The sequence below is a fragment of the Callionymus lyra genome, chromosome 18, assembly GCF_982586985.1.
Source record: "Callionymus lyra chromosome 18, fCalLyr1.hap1.1, whole genome shotgun sequence".
Taxonomy (NCBI): Eukaryota; Metazoa; Chordata; class Actinopteri; order Syngnathiformes; family Callionymidae; genus Callionymus; species Callionymus lyra.
This window is the reverse complement of record NC_141835.1, coordinates 7,186,677-7,209,910: the sequence shown is the minus strand read 5'-3', so window position 1 is coordinate 7,209,910 and position 23,234 is coordinate 7,186,677. Positions and strand designations below refer to the sequence as shown.

The window sequence follows — 23,234 nt, the reverse complement described above, 5'->3', positions numbered from 1 at the left end:
AATCTGACTTCGGTTTGACCCCTGGACACAATTACCATGACCTTGGTTGACCTTTTGCTCTTTAATTAAAATCATTGTTACAACACAGTTCCAGCAGGGGGCGCTGAGAGGAGGAAAATGAAAAGTGCAGAAGAAAAGGAAGAGAAGAAGCGTTGGCTCGACAGTCCTTATCTGGTATCGGGATTTTTGAAGTAGAAAACGTTGTCGGTCACGTGACCTCAGCGCTAGTTTTGTGCTTCAGTTTGTTTGGATAGCGCTGTAAACATTGTCCGTCTGCGACAGGAAGTCGTCTTCAAAAAGTTTTCTTAAAACTCGTTTTGAAAATACTAAAATAGTTCCGCTTCTGACAGGAAGTCTCTTATTTTGAAAAAATCCCACTCGCCATTCCTTGGTCGTGATTTTTTTTTGTTCTTCGTTGTCCCCCACAATCCTCTTGGCTCGACGCAGATTGGTTGCCACGACGATGGCGTTTTTTTGGCCCTATGTTCTCACAAGGCACTTTATTGTCATGGCAACCGTAGAGGAAGTGACTCGGGGCCCCTGATAGTGACACACGTCAAGTCCACTTCCTGTTTATAGTGCATGAAGTCTGCAGTGGGTGGAGGGGCTGGGCCGAGAAGTCACATGACCTGCTCGTCAGGAAAACACAGGGGTCACCTGAACCAGCCAATCACAGCCAGGCTGAGCGTGATGGGTAACTGGCATATATGTGGCGGTGGGGGCGGGGCGAGCGATGGTGGGTCTGAGCGAGAGAGAAGTATTAGGGTAAGTCAGGCACGGTGAAGGTCTAGGTTTTTTTGCAGACTTACTGTTTGGGGGCGGGTCTTTACACTCCCCCTCCTCTATGGTGACATCATCGATAGCTATGTCGCCCTCGATCCCGCCGCCCCGGATCCCCTCCAACACCATCTGCTCACAAACCAGTGACATCATCAGTGACACTCCGTGCTGTGTCTCAAATCGCATACTTCTCTTAGTATACTAGAAGTTAGTATGCATCAGGATAGTGTGCATACTAACTAGTACGCAAATTCTCCACAGATAGTATGTCTCAAATCAAACTCTGCTGCTACACACTAACCGGAAATCACATGACAGCTTCTTCTTCTACTTCTATTTAACGATGGTTTCAACCAGCTGTTTGAACGCTATCGCCACCTGCTGGCAGCAAGTTTGGAAAAAGAAATAAAGAAAAGATATGAGAATCGATATAGTCGCGAGATATTTAAGCTGGTATCAGCAGCGAAGACGTGTTTATCCTCCTACTGCTGCTGAAAATGCACCTATAAGTATATGTATATGTACATATATGTATATATATATGACGTAACTTCTATTTAAAACGTCATTAAGATGGCGGCCGTTTAGTGTGGTTAGTGTCCATCGAACCATACTCAGTTTTGTGGGCGTTTTAGTGACAATTTAGTATGCATGGAGCACTAAATTTCGCATACTAAGAATTGAGACGCACTTACGCACTTAAAATACTAACTTTGAGTACGCTAGTATGCGATTTGAGACACACCACTGGCTAACTACAGCTTCAATGCTAATAGACAGAACTTGCTAGCTGAAGGTGACTAACTGTAGTGGACCGCACCTGGAAGGAGGAGTTGGGGTGAATGTTGACCTTTGCCTGCCTCCAGCGGTCGCCTTGGTTACCGGCAAGACTCCAGACGGCGTCGTCCTCTTCCGTCTGACTCTTTTGATGCAGGAACACATTCAGCGATCCTAGCAAACGTAAATCGTGGTCAGGGATGAAGATCAAATAAATGAAGGGGTGATGTCACCGGGCAGCCACTCACCGATGTGCTTCCCGTACATGTGGTAGAAGAACGAGAAGCAGTAGGTGGCGCCGGAGCCACCAGATGAGAAGGCGCTCTTGGCGGCCATGTTGAAAGTGGGAGACAGAAGTCTCGCTTTGTCACCTTCAAGCCGGGGACGCGACGTCTCGATGTAGACGTAGAATCCTGATCGACGTCAACATCATCAATGACTAGTTAATCTAACCAGAGTAATCTTTGTTTGTCCGCGACTTTGTACCTTGTTTGGATCCGGTCCGGTCGAGACTCGGTCCGGTGTTTGCCGTGTACTTGGTGTCCCGTGACGCTGCGCTGTGTCGAGTCCAGTCGAAGTCGTCGGTCTTGTCCTGAGTGAAGAGACACAACGTCTCGTCCTCGAACCCACATTGGAACTCTTCTACAAACACACACACACACACAAAATACACATCAGTGAAAATAGCCATGTGAGCAGGACAGCTATATTAGCAGTTTAGCTATGCTAGCCGGTCCAATAGGTCAACTATATTAGCATGGCATCTATGTTGGCATATCAACTATGTAAGGAAGGTTAGCCATGCTAGTGCAGTGCAACAGTGTTAGCAGGCCAGCGAAATTAGCAGTTTAGCTAGCTAACTATGTTTTGCAATGTTAGAAGGTCAACTATATTAGCACAGCAGCTATGTTAGCATATTTACATTGTTAGCAGGCCAGCTAAATTGGCAGTTTAGCTAGCTAACCATGTAAGTAATGTTCAAAGGTGAACTTTATTAGCATGGTAGCTACATTAGCATATTAATAATAGAAAACGTTAGCAGGCCAGCTAAATTAGCAGGTTGCTAACTAACTATGTTAGCAATTTGGCAATGCTATAAAAGTAAACTATATTAGCATAGCAGCTTTGTTACCATATGAACTATGTCAAGGAGGCAGCCATGTTTGTGCAGTGAAACAATGTTAACAGGCCAGCTAAATTAGCAGTTTAGCTAGCTAACTATGTTTACAATGTAAGAAGGCCAATTATATTAGCATGGCAGCTATGTTAGCATATTTACATTGTTAGCAGGCAAGCTAAATTAACAGTTTAGCTAGCTAACCATGTTAGCAATGTTAAAAGGTGAACTTTATTAGCATGGCAGCTATGTTAGCATATCAACAATGTTGGCAGGCCAGCTAAATTAGCAGTTTGGCTAGCTAACTATGTTTACAATGTAGGAAGGCCAATTATATTAGCATGGCAGATATGTTAGCATATTTACATTGTTAGCAGGCAAGCTAAATTAACAGTTTAGCTAGCTAACCATGTTAGCAATGTTAAAAGGTGAACTTTATTAGCATGGCAGCTATGTTAGCATATTAACAACGATAGCAGGCCAGCTAACTAACCATGTTAGCAATGCAGAAATGCTAGAAGGTAAACTTTATTAGCATGGCAGCTATTTTAGCGCAACAACTATGTAAGGTAGGAGGCCATCTTGGTTCAGGGCACCAATGTTAAATGTGGCAGTGTAGCTGTGCAGTTACGACTGCAGTACAGCAGGAGTTAGGGTCTTCCCGTGGTAACTCACTGAGATGGGGGTTCACTGGAGCTGCACAAACAAACACAAGGGATAAGTCAGAACATTTTTGTTCTTATCATCAGATCAGATCTGACGTACCACTGTAGGTCACGGTGCGCTCCGTGTAGTCTCCCTCGCCATACCGGGTGATGGGTGTAAGCCGGACCAGGTAGGACTCGGGCTGGACCAGTTCTGTCAGGTTGTAGGTCAACAGCTCCCCCTTCTGAATAGTTGCCTCCATCGTAATCTCCTGCTCCCACCAGCGTGACTGACTCATCTGGACCGGAACACACGACTCTCAGCTCAGTGTGGGAGTGCTGATGAGCAACTCGGAATCAAACACGCACACACAAACCCAACACCCCCCTTCAAACACCCCTCGTTCCCTCTCCTGGGTCTCGGGCAGGTGTGGGAACCTGCCGAGGCAGCAGAAGTTCAGTTCAAAGGTCGAGGAGACTTGATCATCCCCGCTGCTGCCGTCATCACTTCTTCACCGTTGTTGGCACGACAACAACCACTCGGGGGTCTCACGCACACGCACACGGGGCGACCTCACAAAAGGTCAGGGCGTCCTGACCTGTCTGAATCCGAGCCGGTAGGCCAGGATCCGGTCCACGGCGTTGGGTTCCATCTGAGTCCACTGCAGCTTGAAGCCGTAGACCCGCGGGCGGTTCTGCCACAGGGCGCTGCGGGTGTCGTAGTAGAACTCTGGAGGGTACGCTTTACCTGGGGTGACACAAAGGTCAGAGGTCAAACCTAAGAGTAAAAGAAAATATCGGTATGCGGAAATATCGCAATCTTTTCTATAGCTAGATATAGAACAATGTCATGGCGTTTGTTCATTTTTGTGTTTGAATTAAACTTGCAGCCGCTAAATGGCAGCAGTCATTATGTCCTAAAGGAACAATGAAATCCTGGCAATGACTGAGGACGAGGGGATACAGTGTCTCCAGCAGCTTTTAAAGCTGATATTTGGACATATTTTGGTTTCAGAACAAATGAAAGCAGTTACAACTGAGGACAAGGGGATACAGTGACTCCAGCAGCTTTTTAAGCTGATTTTTGGAAATATTTTGGTTTGAAAACAAATGAAAGCAGCTACAACTGAGGACGAGGGGATACAGTGTCTCCAGCAGCTTTTAAAGCTGATTTTTGGACATATTTTGGTTTGAAAACAAATGAAAGCAGTTACAACTGAGGACGAGGGGATACATTGACTCCAGCAGCTTTTAAAGCTGATGTTTGGACATATTTTGCTTTCAAAACAAATGAAAGCAGTTACAACTGAGGACGAGAGGATACATTGACTCCAGCAGCTTTTAAAGCTGATGTTTGGACATATTTTGGTTTGAAAACAAATGAAAGCAGTTACAACTGAGGACGAGGGGATACAGTGACTCCAGCAGCTTTTAAAGCTGATGTTTGGACATATTTTGGTTTGAAAACAAATGAAAGCAGTTACGGCTTAGTCAAGAGTCATGTGGTCTGTAAATACTGAAACACCAGAGTCAGGTACTCGACAATACTACAAATATATCTTTGTTACTACAGTGTCACAATATATCCTATTGTTGCTCCTCTATGGTGATACGTATCGTTTTACCAGATTCTTGTCATTACAAACCCTCTAGTTCAGCCAATATTCAGCGCTCATTGTTTATTTTAAGTTTTCTGTCTGTGTGTGGGTTTGACAGTTGAGGATTTTGTTAGAAAACAGATTTGAGTTTGTGCTGACGACAGGAAACATGAGACGGAAGAAGTCTGCGTTAATCTGAGAGGCAGCAGGATTAACACACTCGCTCTCAGATGACAGAGTGAGTCAATATGTGTGTGTGTGTGTGTGTGTGTGTGTGTGTGTGTGTGTGTGTGTGTGTGTGTGTGTGTGTGTGTGTGTGTGTGTGTGTGTGTGTGTGTGTGTGTGTGTGTGTGTGTGTGTGTGTGTGTGTGTGTGAGTGTGTGTGTGCTGATCTGCAGGTTGGAGGATTAAGAAGTAAAAACTCTAGACTGGTCCAAAATCCTTCAGAGACGTTCCGATGACTCAGCGGCGCTTCCTGATTGGCTGAATTTTGACAACAATAGACACAAGTCAACCACCGGCCTGGAGGACCCAAACCAGAAAGAAAAAATAATATATATATAATTGCTGTTCTTGCGGTTATTACTGTCTGAAATGTGTTTTATTTTGAAAAAAGATGGTTTTACTCTGAAGTTACATTAGCATTTTCACTTTATTCAGGTTTAGTCAAATAAGAAACCTTTAAACTAGTAAAAATGATCAAAAGCAGTTACAACTGAGGACAAGGGGATACAGTGACTCCCAGCAGCGTTTAAAGCTGATGTTTGGACATATTTTGGTTTCAGAACAAATGAAAGCAGTTACAACTGAGGACGAGAGGATACAGTGACTCCAGCAGCTTCTAAAGCTGATGTTTGGACATATCTTGGTTTTTTAAAAACAAATGAAAGCAGTTACAACTGAGGACGAGGGGATACAGTGACTCCAGCAGCTTTTAAAGCTGATGTTTGGACATATTTTGGTTTCAAAACAAATGAAAGCAGTTACAACTGAGGACGAGAGGATACAGTGACTCCAGCAGCTTTTAAAGCTGATGTTTGGACATATTTTGGTTTGAAAACAAAACCCAAACCAGAAAGAAAAAATAATATATATATAATTGCTGTTCTTGCGATTATAACTGTCTGAAATGTGTTTTATTTTGAAAAAAGATGGTTTTACTCTGAAGTTACATTAGCATTTTCATTTTATTCAGGTTTAGTCAGATAAGAAACCTTTAAACTAGTAAAAATGATCAAATAAACAAAGTTTTTAGAAATAAATTTGGGTTTCAAGAGTCTAAATAATTCTAAAACACAAACTCGCTCACACTTTAGCACAAAGTATCACATACAGTACACAATTATACAATCAAATATACATAGATGAAAAATAAAGAAACATATTTTTGAAACGTGTCCCAGGATCTTGCCGAGTCGGCGTTATGTTTCATGCACTTAAATGTAGTTTTTATCCTATTATTGTTATTTTATTTTTACTTTTTTAATCTGAATGTCAGTCCGCGAATATGTAGAAGGTAGAAAAAGGTTGGGGACCCCTGATCTACAAGACAGTGATTAGTAGTTATAGCTTTTTACCTCTACATCTAGTTCTCAAGTGAGGGGGGTCAATGTGAGCTGAGCCAAAAGACGTGAAGGGGGAGCGAGTCGCCAATGAGAGTGGGGCGTCTCACCTGTGACCAGGAAGCTGCAGCGTCCAGCCCCGGCCTCGTTGGTGATGTCACAGGTGTACTCGCCGTAGCCCTCGCGGTTCAGCGCTCGCACCTGGTAGCTGGTGTCGTCGCGCTGCTCGCTGAACTGTCCCACCGTCAGCAGCCGGGAACCCAGCTTCCACTCGTACCGGAGCAGCCGGGCCGGGTGGGCGTGCAGCAGGCGGCAGCTCAGGCTGAAGGCCCGGCCCAGGGCCTGGCGGATCTCCGTGTGGACCGGCTCCACCGTGGGGGGAACTGAGAGAGACGAGCGAGTGTCAGGACACATACACGGTGGATTATAACTCAAACCCTTGTGACGTTTTGAAGTATCGGAAACAAACAGGAAAATAATCCTGCTCTGTGTCTCCCCGCACACACACACACACACACACACACCCCCACACACACACGCACACATCCTTGTGTGTGACAATAATCCCTGACAGTTGGATTAAAGAACCAAAGTAATGACTGAAAAGCCCACTGAACTGCACGTCAGAAAACACATAATCAGCATCTCTGTTGCCATGGTAACCAGCCCTCCACGCTTAAACAAACGTCTGGAAGTTTGTTGTTCGAGATTGTAGTGGACTAAAATAAAACTGTCGTCACGGAAACAGAGGATATAAATGATCTGTGTGTGTGTGTGTGTGTGTGTGTGTGTGTGTGTGTGTGTGTGTGTGTGTGAGACAGTCAAGTGGAAAAACAACAACAAGGTTGGAAGATTCCTTCGACCAATGAGGATGCTCGGCTGTCGGTCATCGGGGAGGAATTGACCTTCACGTATTCGACTCTACAAGGAAGTTCTGGAGACATTTCTGCAGGGAGTTCCGTGTGTGTTTGTGTGTGTGTGTGTGTGTGTGTGCATGTGTTGAAACTGCTGCAAGTTTTATTTCCTCAACTAATGGACCTCATGAGGCGTGAACGTGCTGGTAAAAACTAATTTGGGGATTGTGTAACATTCAAAGGGATTGTTGAGTTTACAGAAAGTAATAATGATTTGTTATCTACCAAAAGCACGTTCAAGACCCTTCAGAAATGGTGGCTACCACCAGGAAGGTCAAAGGACGTCCCCATGGCGTACTGAAACAGGTAGGTGTGTGTGAGACTCACACTGGACCACCAGGACGATCTGGGCCTCTCGAGACTTCACGTTGAAGCCGTTGTACTGGCTGGTGTAGCACCGATAGGTTCCGCCCATTTCCCTCGTCACGTTGTTGATGCGCAGGATCCCGTCGTAGCTTTCGGTGGTCTCGCCGCCGTCGGGCATGGGCGGGGGAGGGGCCGCCGCCACGCCGCTCTCCTCCAGGCGGGCCCACAGGATGATGGGCTTGGGTTTCCCGGACACCAGACACTGCAGGTCCACCGTGTCCCCCTCCTGGACGATGATGTGAGAGCGCCCCCTGGGGACGCTCAGCTCTGGTGGAACTATTGGAGAGAGAGAGTCCAGGATCAATGTTTAAAGTACTCATCCGGCCACCTGGTGGAGAGGAGGGAGACTGCGCTGTAGGCGAGAAGTCTTAAGAATTCATCTGCACTCTGGCTTGGGAATATAAATAAGACAATACAGTAAGTACCTAAATAGACACTGTATACTCAACCATTGGATTGCGATGGACTCATACATTTTATTTAATTTATTTTAGATCAATTAATGTAATTTTAATTTTAACTTTAATAACTTTTTTGTAATACAAGTGTGGTATGACAAATATATTAATTAATATTAATTATTATAATATAATTAATATTAAAAAATACATATTTATATTGATATATGTATCATTTAAATAGTACTCATGCAGAGGGAGTATGGGCTTGGATTAGTGCCATATTAAATTGGCATTAAAAAATAATTAAATTAAATAATTGGTTGAAAAATAAATAATTGGGATAGAAAATAAAAGGTGGCATAGAAAAATGTAGCATCCAAAAGGCAAAACTCAATAAAATCAATGCTTTCCATGACATTCTAATTTAATATATCGTTAATTTACGATGTTTTTTCCTCGACTTTATTATGAAAAGGATAGATTCCAATTTTTTTTGGCACTTTAAGCCCATAAGGAAGGAGCTTCGCTCTTCACCCTCCTCCTCATCATAGCGTCACCCAAAGCATGACCTTCTGTTTGTACACACGAGGTCATCGCTCAAAAACACACACACACACACACACACACACACACACACACACACACGAGACGCCGGCAGACGTTCATGCGTGAGCCTCTTGTCACCCTGTGAGACGTTCAGGGGCCCCGGGAACAAGTAGTGTTGCTGACGTCAGAGTGTGCAGCCTCCTCTGCTGCTGTTGCCATGGAGACAACACCACCACTACAGCGAGAACTACAAGAACCGGGACAACCTCAGCCCCCCCTCGCCCCCCATCACATGCTCCACCGCCGCTTCATGACTAACCCGTGGTCGAGGAGATGTTGACGTCGATGCTGATCTCGGGGGTCCCTCCGTTTTTGAGCGAGGCCACGCAGGTGTAGGTGCCGAAGTCGGTGAACTTGAGGTCGATGATGTCCAGGTTGGTGGTCCCCGGCGTGACCTCGGTGTCGGTGTGCGTGATGACCATCCTCTCCGAGCTCTTGAGCGGACGCCCGTTCTTCAGCCAGCTGAACTGCAGCTCCTCGGGGGGCGTGGCCTCCACCTGGCAGCTGATCTTCACCTCCCGGCCGATCTGGATGTTGTCGTCGTTGTGGTACGGGTCCGGGGTGATCCAGAATCTACCTTTACGGAGTCCTGGGGATAGGAAGCGTGGACAGATGGAGGGAGAGGAAGTCTGGGTTTAGTTCGAGTTGATGAAACAGTGATATAATCATGATGGAAAACAATTATATATTTGATTTCCTTTGAGGTCTGATCAGAACCAGGTGGGTCCAGAAACATTCCAAAATCGTCCCATTAAGCAGCAGAACTGGGCCTCTCGACAGCGGGACATGATGACGTGATAGAAACAATGAAGAGGATCTCTCTGGGGGGTTCTGGACCGCAGGTAGACGTTGTAGGGCCTAAGATTAGATCCGACATGGATCGGTTCCTGAGGTGGTGTGTTTGATCTGTTCGGGCCATGGTCCAAACGGGCCCGTCTGTGACTAATGTGACGAATATCGATAAACTTAACAAAACAAAGTTATTCTCACGATACTGTTTTGATATTTGATATTTGATATTTTTTTGATTTTTTTTAAAAATACATTTTAAAATAATAATTATAATAAAAATAATATTTATAAGTGACCTGCAAATATTAATTCCGTTTATGTTCATTGTTGGCCACTAGTTGGAAGCGTGATCCCTGATCCTGGCAATGACTGAGGACGAGAGGATACATTGACTCCAGCAGCTTTTAAAGCTGATGTTTGGACATGTTTTGGTTTCAAAACAAATGAAAGTAGTTACAACTGAGGACGAGAGGATACAGTGACTCCAGCAACGTTTAAAGCTGATGTTTGGACATATTTGGTTTCAAAACAAATGAAAGCAGTTACAACTGAGGACGAGAGGATACAGTGACTCCAGCAGCTTTTAAAGCTGATGTTTGGACATATTTTGGTTTCAAAACAAATGAAAGTAGTTACAACTGAGGACGAGAGGATACAGTGACTCCAGCAACTTTTAAAGCTGATGTTTGGACATATTTTGGTTTCAAAACAAATGAAAGTAGTTACAACTGAGGACGAGAGGATACAGTGACTCCAGCAGCTTTTAAAGCTGATGTTTGGACATATTTTGGTTTCAAAACAAATGAAAGTAGTTACAACTGAGGACGAGAGGATACAGTGACTCCAGCAGCTTTTAAGGCTGATGTTTGGACATATTTTGGTTTCAAAACAAATGAAAGTAGTTACAACTGAGGACGAGAGGATACAGTGACTCCAGCAACTTTTAAAGCTGATGTTTGGACATATTTTGGTTTCAAAACAAATGAAAGTAGTTACAACTGAGGACGAGAGGATACAGTGACTCCAGCAACTTTTAAAGCTGATGTTTGGACATATTTTGGTTTCAAAACAAATGAAAGCAGTTACAACTGAGGACGAGAGGATACAGTGACTCCAGCAACTTTTAAAGCTGATGTTTGGACATATTTTGGTTTGAAAACAAATGAAAGTAGTTACAACCGAGGACGAGAGGATACAGTGACTCCAGCAACTTTTAAAGCTGATGTTTGGACATATTTTGGTTTCAAAACAAATGAAAGCAGTTACAACTGAGGACGAGAGGATACAGTGACTCCAGCAACTTTTAAAGCTGATGTTTGGACATATTTTGGTTTCAAAACAAATGAAAGTAGTTACAACTGAGGACGAGCGGATACAGTGACTCCAGCAACTTTTAAAGCTGATGTTTGGACATATTTTGGTTTGAAAACAAATGAAAGTAGTTACAACTGAGGACGAGAGGATACAGTGACTCCAGCAACTTTTGAAGCTGATGTTTGGACATATTTTGGTTTCAAAACAAATGAAAGCAGTAACAACTGAGGACGAGAGGATACAGTGACTCCAGCAACTTTTAAAGCTGATGTTTGGACATACTTTGGTTTCAAAACAAATGAAAGTAGTTACTTCAACAAGAGTCATGTCGTCTGTAAATTCTGCAACACCAGCGTCAAGTAGTCGACAATACTACACATATATGCCTGTTCATACAGTATCACAATATATTGTATCGTTGTCCCTATGACTTGTATCGCCAAATTCCTGTCAATGCACCATCATAAAACGAAGAACTGCCATTTGCATTTTCTTACCTCGGACCAGCACCGTGGTGGACTTCTTGGCTGGGTTCCCCACGTTGTTGGACGCCATGCAGCTGTAGGCGCCGCCGTCCTCCATGGTGACGCTCGGGATGGTCAGGGTGCCGCCCTTCAAAACGCTCCTCTTCGGGAGCTCCTCCCCTCCAGGTCGAGCCCAGGTCAAGGAGGGAGGAGGGTCTCCGCCCGAGGCCACGCAGACCAGGACCACCGTCTCTCCCGGGTTCACCACCAGGGGGTCGTCCAGGAGCAGCTTGATGGCCGGAGGTGCTGCAGCAGAGACCAGGGAGGACAGTGAGGTGTGTGTGTTTTTATGAGTGTGTGTGTGTGTGTGTGTGTACCCGTCCTGTTGTTCAGACTGAAGTGTGCACTCCTGTCTCTGATGTTGCACACGTTCCTTACGGAGGAGATGCATGTGTAGTTGGCGTAGTCCTGTGGGCGAAGGTTCTTCAGCTTGAGGATTTTGGTCTCCCCCTGAACACCCAAAAAACACCCCAATTAGAGGAAGGGGTGTAGAGGATTTAGGGGTACATTACACCCGAAACAAACAATTCAGTCCAATAAGGGACTGGAGATCCAAGAAGGTGACCACAGTCACCTGACTAAGATGGCCACGCCCCTCTATACCTGGGTGAAGAAAGGCTCGTAGATCTCCACGCCGGCGTCGGACCCCTGGGACAGCAGCTCCCGTCCTCGTCTCCACGTGTACAGGACCGGAGGGTTGGACTGGGCCACGCAGCGCAGGAAGACCGTCCTCTCGAAGTAGAACTGCTCCTTCATCTCCCCGACACTCTGGTGGACCATGATGACCGGCTGGTCCAGATCTGAGGACCAGGGCGCTCGGTCAGGACCCGCCAAGACACTCGGACACCCGAGGACGTGTGTGTGTAAGTGTGTGTCCTTCTTTGAGTGTCTGTGTGCGTTCGTTTGGATTAGTGTTCTCTTTTGGTGCATGATTTCTTCTGACAGTGTGTATTTGTGTGTGTGTGTGTGTGTGTGTGTGTGTGTCTGTGTGTGTGTGTGTTCGTGCTCATGACTTATCCAAAACATAATGGTCCTAAAAGCTCCTGGTCCCTGAGGGCAGCACTCAGCAACAATATGTCCGGGTCAAACTCCTGCTGGACATTCAAGCTTTTACACTTGAGAGGAATACTTGAGGACAGGAGGACTAGACTGGAGGACAGGAGGACTAGACTAGAGGATGAGATTAGAGGAAGACTAGATCAAATGAGGGCAGAACTAGACTAGAGAACAGGATAACTAGACTAGAGAAAGACTAGATAAGATGAGTGCAGGACCAGACTTGAGGACAGGAGGACTAGACTATGGGTGGACTAAATCAGATGAGTGCAGGACTAGACTAGAGGACAGAAGGACTAGACTGGAGGACAGGAGGACTAGACTAGAGGACAGGAGGACTAGATTAGAGGAAGACTAGATCAGATGAGTGCAGGACTAGACTAGAGGACAGAAGGACTAGACTGGAGGACAGGAGGACTAGACTAGAGGACAGGAGGACTAGACTGGGGGACAGGAGGGCTAGACTAGAGGACAGGAGGACTAGATTAGAGGACAGAAGGACTAGACTGGAGGACAGGAGGACTAGACTAGAGGACAGGAGGACTAGACTGGAGGACAGGAGGACTAGATTAGAGGAAGACTAGATCAGATGAGTGCAGGACTAGACTAGAGGACAGGAGGACTAAACTAGAGGAAGACTAGATCAGATGAGTGCAGGACTAGACTAGGGGACAGGAGGACTAAACTAGAGAAAGACTAGATAAGATGAGTGCAGGACTAGACTAGAGGACAGGATGACTAGACTGGAGGAAGACTAGATCAGATGAGTGCAGGACTAGACTAGAGGACAGGAGGACTCGACTAGAGGAAGACTAGATCAAACAAGTGCAGGACTAGACTAGAGGATTAAGACTAAATGACTATAGAAGAGAAGGACTATACTATATGACTAGACTACATGAAAGAAGGACTAGACTGGAAAAAGGAGGGACTAGACTAAAAGAAAGAGGGACTAGACTAGAAGAAGGGACTGGTCAAGGACTAGAATAGAGAAGGCCTGGACTAACAGACCAGAGACTAGAAGAAAGAAGGTCTAGACTAGAGCACTAAAAAAAAGAAGGACTAGACTAACTGGCTAGAGACAAGGACCAGAAGAGAGAGGGTGTAGACTAGGATAGAGAAATAATAGACAAGAGGACTAGAAGATAGAAGGACTAGAACTGTTTTTCTATAAGGACTAGGACAGAAAACTAGACTAGTTTAGTGTTGTAGTCTAGTCCCTTAGTCACTAGAGGACTAGAAGAGACAAAGACTAGACTAGAAGAGAGAAGCGCTAGACTAGCGGACTAGAGACCAGAACTGGACTAAAAGACTGGAGGACTCACAGTAAACATCCACACGGATGGACCGGATAGCGGGAGACCCCAATCCGTTCTCAGCCTTGCAGTAGTAGCGCCCCCCCTGGTGGCGGTTGATATTCTCGATCTTCAGCGTCTCATTGGACGGCGTGGAGTCGGAGGCGGCGCCGGCGGTTTTACTCCAGCGGATCTACGGGGGAACCACAAGGACCCTCATTCAGGACTCATATCAAAAGGACCTCAGCTGACCTCTTGAGTTTGTCGTAACTTCAATCATTAGATGACATTTGTGTGTGTACGTGTGGGTGTGTGTATACGTGTGCGTTCAAGTGTGTGTCTCTTGGCCAGATTGGTCCTGGCCCAGCAGATGCCGGTCAGTTTCTTCCTCCATCTGTCCCGAGTGGTCCTTTTTCTCCGGAACCCATCTGCCCGCTCGTTCACCTTCTACTGGACCTGCAGCGCCGTCCGCCGCCACAGTGAGGCGCTGCACCGAACCCACCAGCAGGACCAGCAGCCGGACCAGAGGCTCCCCAGAGTCCGGTCGGGGGCCCTCGGGACTTTGGTCCAGCTGCCTTGTTGTGACCTCCAGCCCGGAGAGACGAGTGTGCGCTTGTGTGTTGCTAATCTATTTTTATCTCCCGCGGACAAACAAACAAACAATTGAATCTTCATGTTAAACCTCAAGTGTTTTTCTGATCCCGCGGGCAGGACTATCATGAACAGACGTTTCCCAAAACCCTTGGATCCCTATACTCTATAGCCCAGGGGTGTAAGGAAATATTGATACACTTAAATATCTAAATATATATATATTTTATTTTTAATTAGCATATATTCCCGTTCATTTTTTATTGCAATGAAACTTCCAGCCGCTAGAGGACTAGACTAGAGAAGGAGACTAGAGGAAGACTAGTAGATCAGATGAGTGCAGGACTAGACTAGAGGATTAAGACTTCATGAAAGAAGGACTAGACTGGAAAAAGGAGGGACTAGACTAAAAGAAAGAGGGACTAGACTAGAAGAAGGGTCTAGTCAAGGACTACAATAGAGAAGGCCTGGACTAACAGACCAGAGACTAGAAGAAGTCTAGACTAGACCACTAAAAAAAAGAAGGACTAGACTAGAGACGAGGACTAGAAGAGAGAGGTTGTTGACTAGGATAGAGAAATTATAGACTAGAGGACTAGAAGATAGAAGGACTTCCCCCGCAGCTAAACAATAAGGTCCTGCCAGATCCTGGCAATGACTGAGGATGAGAGGATACAGTTGACTCCAGCATCTACAAAAGCCGATGTTTGGACATATTTTGGATTCAAAACAAATGATACGACTTCGTCAAGAGTCGTGTGGTCTGTAAATTCTGCAACACCAGAGTCAAGTACTCGTACAATACTACAAATATATCCTTGTACCTAGTATTGCAGATTAATGTATCGTCCCAGCCAGAGACCGGGAGGCGTCCTCACCTCTTCCACCTCACAGGTCGACATCCAACTTCATCTCGACATCTCTCCCTTGTCCTTCCTCCTGTTATCTCTGCATCCCTCCCCCCATCATTACTTCGCTTTTCTAATTCCACTCTAATCTTCTTCATGTCTTCTCCAGGCATCTCTGTTCCTTCAGGCTTTCTTCTTCTTCCTCTGTAATTACTTTCATTTATGGAACACACAGCCTCACAGCTGTGTGTGTGAGTGTGTGTGTGTGTGTGTGTGTGTGTGTGTGTGTGTGTGTGTGTGTGTGTGTGTGTGTGTGTGTGTGTGTGTGTGTGTGTGTGTGTTGAAAACAACAGCATCATCGTTTTAAATCTCGAATGAATAAAACGTTTTTTTTAACAATCTCTCCTCCATCTCAAAACCGTCTTGGTTCCTCAGTCTTCAGTTTTAGGGCCGGTACCAGTGACCCACGCTGGGTCTTCAACTTATTCAGAACCGCAGGGTCACCTGAGGTCGGGGGTGTCCGGTCACCAGACACTGCAGCTCCAGCGTCTCAGCCTCTCTGATGGTGTAGACCCGCTCGCTGTAGCGCTCCTCCTCCACGTTACACGTCTGACCGGAGTGGACGATGCGGACAGTAGGGGGCGCTGGAGAGAGAGGAGGGAAGAGTGATCAGGTGAGCGACGATTGATGGATGGAGAGACAGCGATATGTCGAGTCAGGTGCGAGCTCAGGAATGATCTCAAAACTCTAATTTTGTTTTTAGTGCCTGGGAGACCCATGAGGATTTAAAATCTCCTTAGCTCAAGTTCTGGTTCTGATCCACCCACCCACTCCAGATGCCATCACAGACGTCGGCCCCTGCAGGATGTTTCCCACGGGTCGCTGAGGGATGCAGGTGGAGGGAACAGAACCCGGTCCTCCTAGCATTAACACTTACTAAAAAAAAAACTTTCTTCACACAAAAAAAAAGTTTGTCGAGCTCAGAACCCGAGGTCCAGTTAAGCCGGATCAGGTGAGAAACTGGATCAGTGCACGTGTGCAGGTGTGATGACATCAGCAGCGGCGTTGTCGAGGCGTCAGCAGAAATTCTAAAATCTAAAAATAGAAGGAGACAGGAAAGTAGGACACATCAACACCTCCTCTCCTCCCTCTCCTCCCTCGCTCCTTCTGTCCTTTATCATCCTCGTCTCTGCCCCCCCACCCTCCTCGTCCTCTCCAATGTATTCTCCTTTCTTTAACTTCTCCTCCTCCTTCATGACCCGCCACTCCCCCTTTTTTTTTTCCTCGTCATCCATCCTCCCTCAGCATCATCTCCTCCTCTACCTGTTGTCGTCCTCACGTGTGCCGAGTCTGTGCGTGGTGAGTTCAGGGAGCAGCATCGGCGTGGGAAATCTGTGGGCCGCGGCTCGTGAAAGTGTAAATTTAACTGCTGACTATCATGTTGGGAGAGAGACGAGCTAAAAACAACTGAGGAGGAACATCGACGGCGTCACGCATCCTTCAATAGTGCAGGAAATAAACGGAATATTTGGTTGATATGTTCACACTTGATATGGTGGGAAAACCTAAATAAGTGTAATCATGGCTTCTGAATAAAAGCTTGAGATATTGTTTAAGTAAATGTTTCATTTTCATATATTTTATTCAGAGATTCTCTATATAAATGTGAATCATTTATTAATATATATTATTATTTTAAGACGTTCGAACTAAAAATAATTCACCATAGCGTGATAAATACATTTTACTTATCATTTCTGGATGAATAGGATGAACAATATTTATATATATATTGTATATATAATTTTGAAAAAAACGTATTATTTTGAAATTATTTTACTCTGACTTCATGACGGCCACATAAATAACCTTGAAGGGCCACATGTGGCCCCCGAGACCCCCTTTAACTAGTAAAGTGATGATGAAAAAGATATTTTACAGCTTAAGATATCACGTAATAATAATAATAATAATAATAATAATAATCTCTATTTATATAGCGACTTAATAACAATTATAATAATAGAATGGTCTTTGCTGATAATGGATTTTCTATTTTGCACTATAATATCCTTTCTTTTTTTTTAACCCTTGTGTTATCACAGGGTCAAGGTGACCTGAAGGCCCAAAGACAAATGTGTTTGTGGTATCCCTTGTGTTGTATCCGGGTCAAGGTGAACGACCTCCACCAATGCGTACGTTTTTCTTGTAAATTGTTGAGCGAAATAAATGTCATCATTTCATTTTTACCCATAGTGCATTGCAAATATGCTGCCAATTTGAATATTTATATATATATATATATGTACATTAACGCATTTAGAATGGTTTATTCAAGTGTATAACATTAAAAATATTAAAACAACATGAATATGGCTCATATTTAGTAACATTTTATCCTTTTTTTATTTAATTTGGCCAAGAGAAAAATGTGTTTTGACTAAACAGCTCCTCATAACGATCCCACTTCACAACGTGGCCCCCTTTTGTAGAACATCTCATTGACGTCAACTCCACCGCTCCAGCCTCCTGAAACCTTTTTCATCATGTCCCACATCTGCTCCAGCTCCATCCCCAGGTATTAGTCTAATCCCGCGCTACATCACATGACGCCCGCACACACACACACACACACACACACACACACACACACACCTGCCTCATCCTCCGGGACTAAGACTGCGTCCCTCTGGATGATTATGTTGTTCTGGCATGTCATTTCCTGCTCATGATGTTGTGATCCAAATGTTTGTCAGACCGTGACTCCCCTCGTCGGGATCAGAACCGTTTTTTTGCGACACTTTTAATCTGTTAATTCACACACACTGGAGAGAGGAAGATGAGGAGGAGGAGGAGGAGGAGGAGGAGAAGGAGGAGGCGTCTTCATCCGCAGAAGACTCTGTGTTTAATTCATGTTCACCTCTTCCTGCAGTGGTTACATAACACCGGCTCTACAAATAGACCTCAGAATTCTCGGAGGACGCTGGGAGTCAGTAGGACGCACGGAAATAGCTGCCGCGCTCCCATTGGCCGAGTGTACGGAGCCCCTCATGAATATGTAATGAGGGGACAGGAAACAGCTGCGGCATGAATGAAAAACGGGCGTGTGTGTGGCTGTGATGTCATCGGTCATGTGGTTTCATACACACACAGCTGTGTTAACTACACAACTGAGGCGTCGATTGTCCTCGTCGTCGTGGGGGCAGCGCTTCGAAGACGAGAGGTCGAGAAAACACTGGGTCTGACCCAGGGATTCCTCACACGTCGCCCACTTACGATTGTATTCTGGAGGTTCTGACCAGGTTGAGATATGATGGTTCTGGTCCAGCTGGTTCTGAATGAGTGTACTCCCCCCCCCCCCCCCGCCCCCCGATGGCATGTCATGTGACTGAGGATGATGAGGATCACGATGAAGAGCGGGTCCAGCCAAGGATGACAGCTTATGTAACCTCCGTGGACAGGGTTCCTACAATCTGGACTTCCTTTTTTTTTTAAACAAACGGGGTCATGTGACCTTAAAAAAAAAAAAAAAAAGCCTGCCCACCTCACTCCAGCCACTTGTCGCACACTTCTCTAGACATTAACCCAAAAAAGTGAGTCACCGTGACGACCACCAGGAGTACTTTGGTACAGTCACATGGACTCTTCCAGTCCCGTCGTCACGACGACTGTGACAGTCCACTTTTCCTGTTGCTTCACAGTGAATCAGGGAGTGTGTGAGTAAAGTGCCGCTGCCACACTATGAATCACAGCCAAACACGCAGTCGCAGCCAGAAACATGATCGATGTGACACACACACACACACACACACACACACACACACACACACACTCGCACTGCCGCCCGGGGCAATAACAAGACTTGTCGTAACAGCCAAGAAGACACACACACACACACACACACACACAGGGTCTCGCCGCAGGACTCTCTCACACCTCCACCTCTTCTAGCTCCCAGCATGCTCTGGGGCAACGGGTTCCGGTGGCGAGAGACCAGGGCGAGAGGAGTCGTCGTCGCCGTCGCCGTGGAGACGCGGCGGTGACGTGGCAGCCGACAGTGGAAGTGACAGGAAGTGGCCCCGGGGCCGAAGTTGATGTGCAGACAAGTTGATTTTTTTTTTTTTGGGGGGGGGGGGGTGATAATCAGGAGAAATCTGAGATGATGAAGAGGAAGAGGAGGAGGATGATGACGGCTGTGATGATGATGATGATGATGAGGATGATGCGGGTCAGAAGAACAGACGAGGAGGTGATGAAGAGGAGGACGATAAGACTACATTGATGACAGAGAGAAAGTGATGATGATGATGATGATGATGATGAAGATGATGCGGGTCAGAAGAACAGACGAGGAGGTGATGAAGAGGAAGACGATGAGACTACATTGATGACAGAGAGAAAGTGATGATGATGATGATGATGATGATGATGATGATGAAGATGATGCGGGTCAGAAGAACAGACGAGGAGGTGATGAAGAGGAGGACGATGAGACTACATTGATGACAGAGAGAAAGTGATGATGATGATGATGATGATGATGATGATGATGATGCGGGTCAGAAGAACAGACGAGGAGGTGATGAAGAGGAGGACGATGAGACTACATTGATGATGATGATGATGAGGATGATGCGGGTCAGAAGAACAGACGAGGAGGTGATGAAGAGGAGGACGATGAGACTACATTGATGACAGAGAGAAAGTGATGATGATGATGATGATGATGATGATGATGATGCGGGTCAGAAGAACAGACGAGGAGGTGATGAAGAGGAGGACGATGAGACTACATTGATGACAGAGAGAAAGTGATGATGATGATGATGATGAAGATGATGCGGGTCAGAAGAACAGACGAGGAGGTGATGAAGAGGAAGACGATGAGACTACATTGATGACAGAGAGAAAGTGATGATGATGATGATGATGAAGATGATGCGGGTCAGAAGAACAGACGAGAAGGTGATGAAGAGGAGGACGATGAGACTACATTGATGACAGAGAGAAAGTGATGATGATGATGATGATGATGATGATGATGATGAAGATGATGCGGGTCAGAAGAACAGACGAGGAGGTGATGAAGAGGAAGACGATGAGACTACATTGATGACAGAGAGAAAGTGATGATGATGATGATGATGATGATGATGATGATGCGGGTCAGAAAAAACAGACGAGGAGGTGATGAAGAGGAAGACGATGAGACTACATTGATGACAGAGAGAAAGTGATGATGATGATGATGATTTCTAAGACAGTGTCACGTGACCTCGACTTTCTTCCAAGACATTCATTCAACTGTTTCAGTCACATGACTAGGAGAGTAAAAATAAAACACTTATATATATTAAATGCAGTAATATTTTCAATACCATATGGTACTGTATCAATATTTGAAAAAACATGTATATATTTTTTTTAAATCACAGTTCTTTTATGATGTATATATTTCTTTAAAGTGTAAATAAAATAAAAATATTTTTCTTTTTATTTAGAATTAAGACGAAAAGGTTCACAGCTTTTGTTCGCATTAGTGTCGCAATTGAATTCACGGCCACTAGATGGCAGCAGTCTTTACGTCTTGATCAGTAAAATCCTACAAGATCCCGGTGACGACCGAGGACGAGAGGATACAGTCGACTCCAACAGCTTTTAAAAACTGACGTTTCAGACTTTGGTTTCAAGAGTCAAGTACTTGACAATACTGCAAATAATTATTGTTCCTACAGTATCACTGGATATTGCAATATATCGTATCTTTAGCCCCTGTATTGTGATAAGTATCGCAGGATTATTGCTGATTGACACCCCGATGCACCTGCTGGGTGGAGTTCCTTCAAGTCATGTGACCCAGATGATGACATCATCACTTACATTAATGAACAGCTGATCAAATGATGATGGAGGAAACACACACACACACACACACACACACACACACACAATGTTTGGATGTAAGTAAAACGCTGTGATGTAACCGCAGTCCTCGCTTCAATCTGTCAAATATAAGATTACAGATAATCCAGATGTCAAGTGACGTCACAGGAAGCAGGAAATGAAAACAACAGACCTGGAAACACACATCTTTTTCAAACGCACACACACTTGTCGTGGCGCAGAGTCGCTCTGGATTATCGCTACAATCGTTGTCGTCCAGAAAAGACACGCAGCGACGAAGCTTCACAGACGAACCGGAGATAATCTGAGAGATTAGAGAAAGCCCCGGGGGCGATGCTGAGGGATCGCCGGTGTTAGCATCGCGCTCAAGCTAACTTGGCTAACTTGGACTGGAGTGTCAAAGGTCGTGTTCATCCAAAACGAGCCTAATCTGATTTTTTTTGTATTAATCTGGTAATCTCTACGATAATCCCGGTTGAATTTTCCAAATATTGATTTAAGCGATCAGGATTTGTTTTGGCTAATCTAAGAATATTGATTTATTAAGGCACTTTAATCTGACGTAATCTGGTGATCTTCAACTTTACGTCATTTGATTTCCACCTAAATTTTTTATACAAAATATAAAAAGAGTTGAGGGTTCAATCCCGGGTTAATTTGTTAGGGACACTTGGTAAAGGGGGATTATATAGTTCAAAGCAGGCCTCTGACCCCTGACCCAAGGTTGCAAGTCTGATGCCCATGTACAGGTATATTCCTGCGGGCCCTTGAGCAAGGCAGTCTCGTCTTAAAAAGTCTGCTGTCCTGGTTGCAGGGAAAAAAAATGTTCGCTGTTCGGGAAGACGAACATCCCATAATAAGCATGTTTGCACGCGGATCTTATTGGATCCGAACAAACAGCGGAAAAAGGTCAGAGAGAGAGAGACTCTGAGGACCGGTGACGTCACGCAGTCACGCTGACATCTCCCACCGGAAATCAGTGCAAATTCCTCAGGTGTGAACGAGGAATGACAGGTGTGTGCGCGCGCGCGCGTCTACCTGTTGTGCCAGTAGGCCATGAATCGCACGCGTGCGCGCACACACACACACCTGCAAGGTCAAGATATTGAAAAGTGGTCGTCATGTAGCGTCAGGTGTGTCGCGTCTCAGGTGTGCGTCTCTTACCGTACACGCCTTGCCCGCGCGCGCCCGGCAGGTTCCCGGTGACGAGCCACAGGAGTCCAAACACGACCCCGAACTCGACCCCCATCTTCATCACATCCTCCTCCTGCGGCCGCCGCTGTTTCTCTCTCTCTCCCCCCGGGGACCCGCTCGCCGCCGCCGCCGCCGCCGTCCCCTCTGATCCGGCCCCGGTCGCCCCGGTTCTCCTCAGCACCGCCCGGCGGATGCGACGCCGGGGTCGGACTGGATCATTGCCGCAGCTAACGCTAAGCTCGAAGCCGAGTGAGGAGCTGCGGTACCCGGGAGGAGCAGGTGCCTCAGCATCCGCGTCTCCTTGGCGGTGACATTGGACACATGTGACTCTGGTTCCGTCACAGACACACAAAAAAAAAACACGTCAGATTGTTGGGTTCGGTTCGGCGGCTCTTGGGCTTCACGAGTCCCGGTTGATTCTTCTCGGAGTCCCGCGGGCTTCGTGACCGTCGCTCGGTGTCAGAGTTGCTTCCATCCCCCGCGGGGGGAGAAGACTCGGGAGTCGGGGCTCGGAACCGGAGACGCTCGGGCGGCGTTGTCAGGGCCGGAACACCGATGCGGAGGAGTTCGGGGGGGCTCGGTGCTGCCGCTACCAGCGGGAGGATGGACCGACGGTCAGGCACCGGACGACTTTCACCGGCACCGCGTCACCGAGAAAAAGAAGTGAGTCAAGTTCGGCGCGGCACTGTTCCGCTTCCGGGAAAGCGCCGTCAAAATAAAAGTCGTGACGACCAACTATTTAGTAACATCTGTTTGCGTTGGCGCTGAAGTCACGTGTTTGGAATTTTGATTTCTGCGCAAACCAAATGGGTTATTTTGGTTCAATACAACATAGATCAGGCTTTTTGTTTTTTCTTAAGACATTCAGTGAGTTTATCATTTCGCGCCATCTAGTGAAAGATTCCCTCAAATCATTTTTTTTCCTTTACTAAATAAAAGATGCATAGAAAC

General features: G+C 45.8%; 1 protein-coding gene across 1 annotated transcript; it reads right to left on the bottom strand.

Moving 5' to 3' along the window:
• Positions 1 to 46: 46 nt before the first annotated feature.
• mdga2a (MAM domain containing glycosylphosphatidylinositol anchor 2a) lies at positions 47 to 22,362 on the bottom strand. Its single transcript, XM_087779829.1, has 17 exons — positions 22,254 to 22,362; positions 15,690 to 15,829; positions 13,777 to 13,939; positions 11,999 to 12,195; positions 11,713 to 11,845; positions 11,369 to 11,641; positions 9,025 to 9,354; positions 7,720 to 8,034; positions 6,589 to 6,861; positions 3,918 to 4,066; positions 3,440 to 3,617; positions 3,350 to 3,370; positions 2,044 to 2,199; positions 1,806 to 1,970; positions 1,601 to 1,731; positions 810 to 909; positions 47 to 742 (listed from the first exon to the last, which is right to left on the bottom strand). The coding sequence occupies exons 1-17, from the start codon at positions 22,342 to 22,344 to the stop codon at positions 654 to 656; spliced, it is 2,904 nt and encodes a 967-aa protein (XP_087635955.1). The 5' UTR covers positions 22,345 to 22,362; the 3' UTR covers positions 47 to 653.
• Positions 22,363 to 23,234: the final 872 nt, after the last annotated feature.

Bases quoted from the DNA above. Each gene is read 5' to 3' on its own strand.
- mdga2a (XM_087779829.1), bottom strand. From the start codon at position 22,344: ATGAAGATGGGGGTCGAGTTCGGGGTCGTGTTTGGACTCCTGTGGCTC. The intron at 9,355-11,368 runs GTAAGAAAATGC...TCCTATCCCCAG, and splicing joins CACCACGGTGCTGGTCCGAG to GACTCCGTAAAGGTAGATTC. The intron at 1,732-1,805 runs GTGAGTGGCTGC...TACGTTTGCTAG, and splicing joins CATGTACGGGAAGCACATCG to GATCGCTGAATGTGTTCCTG.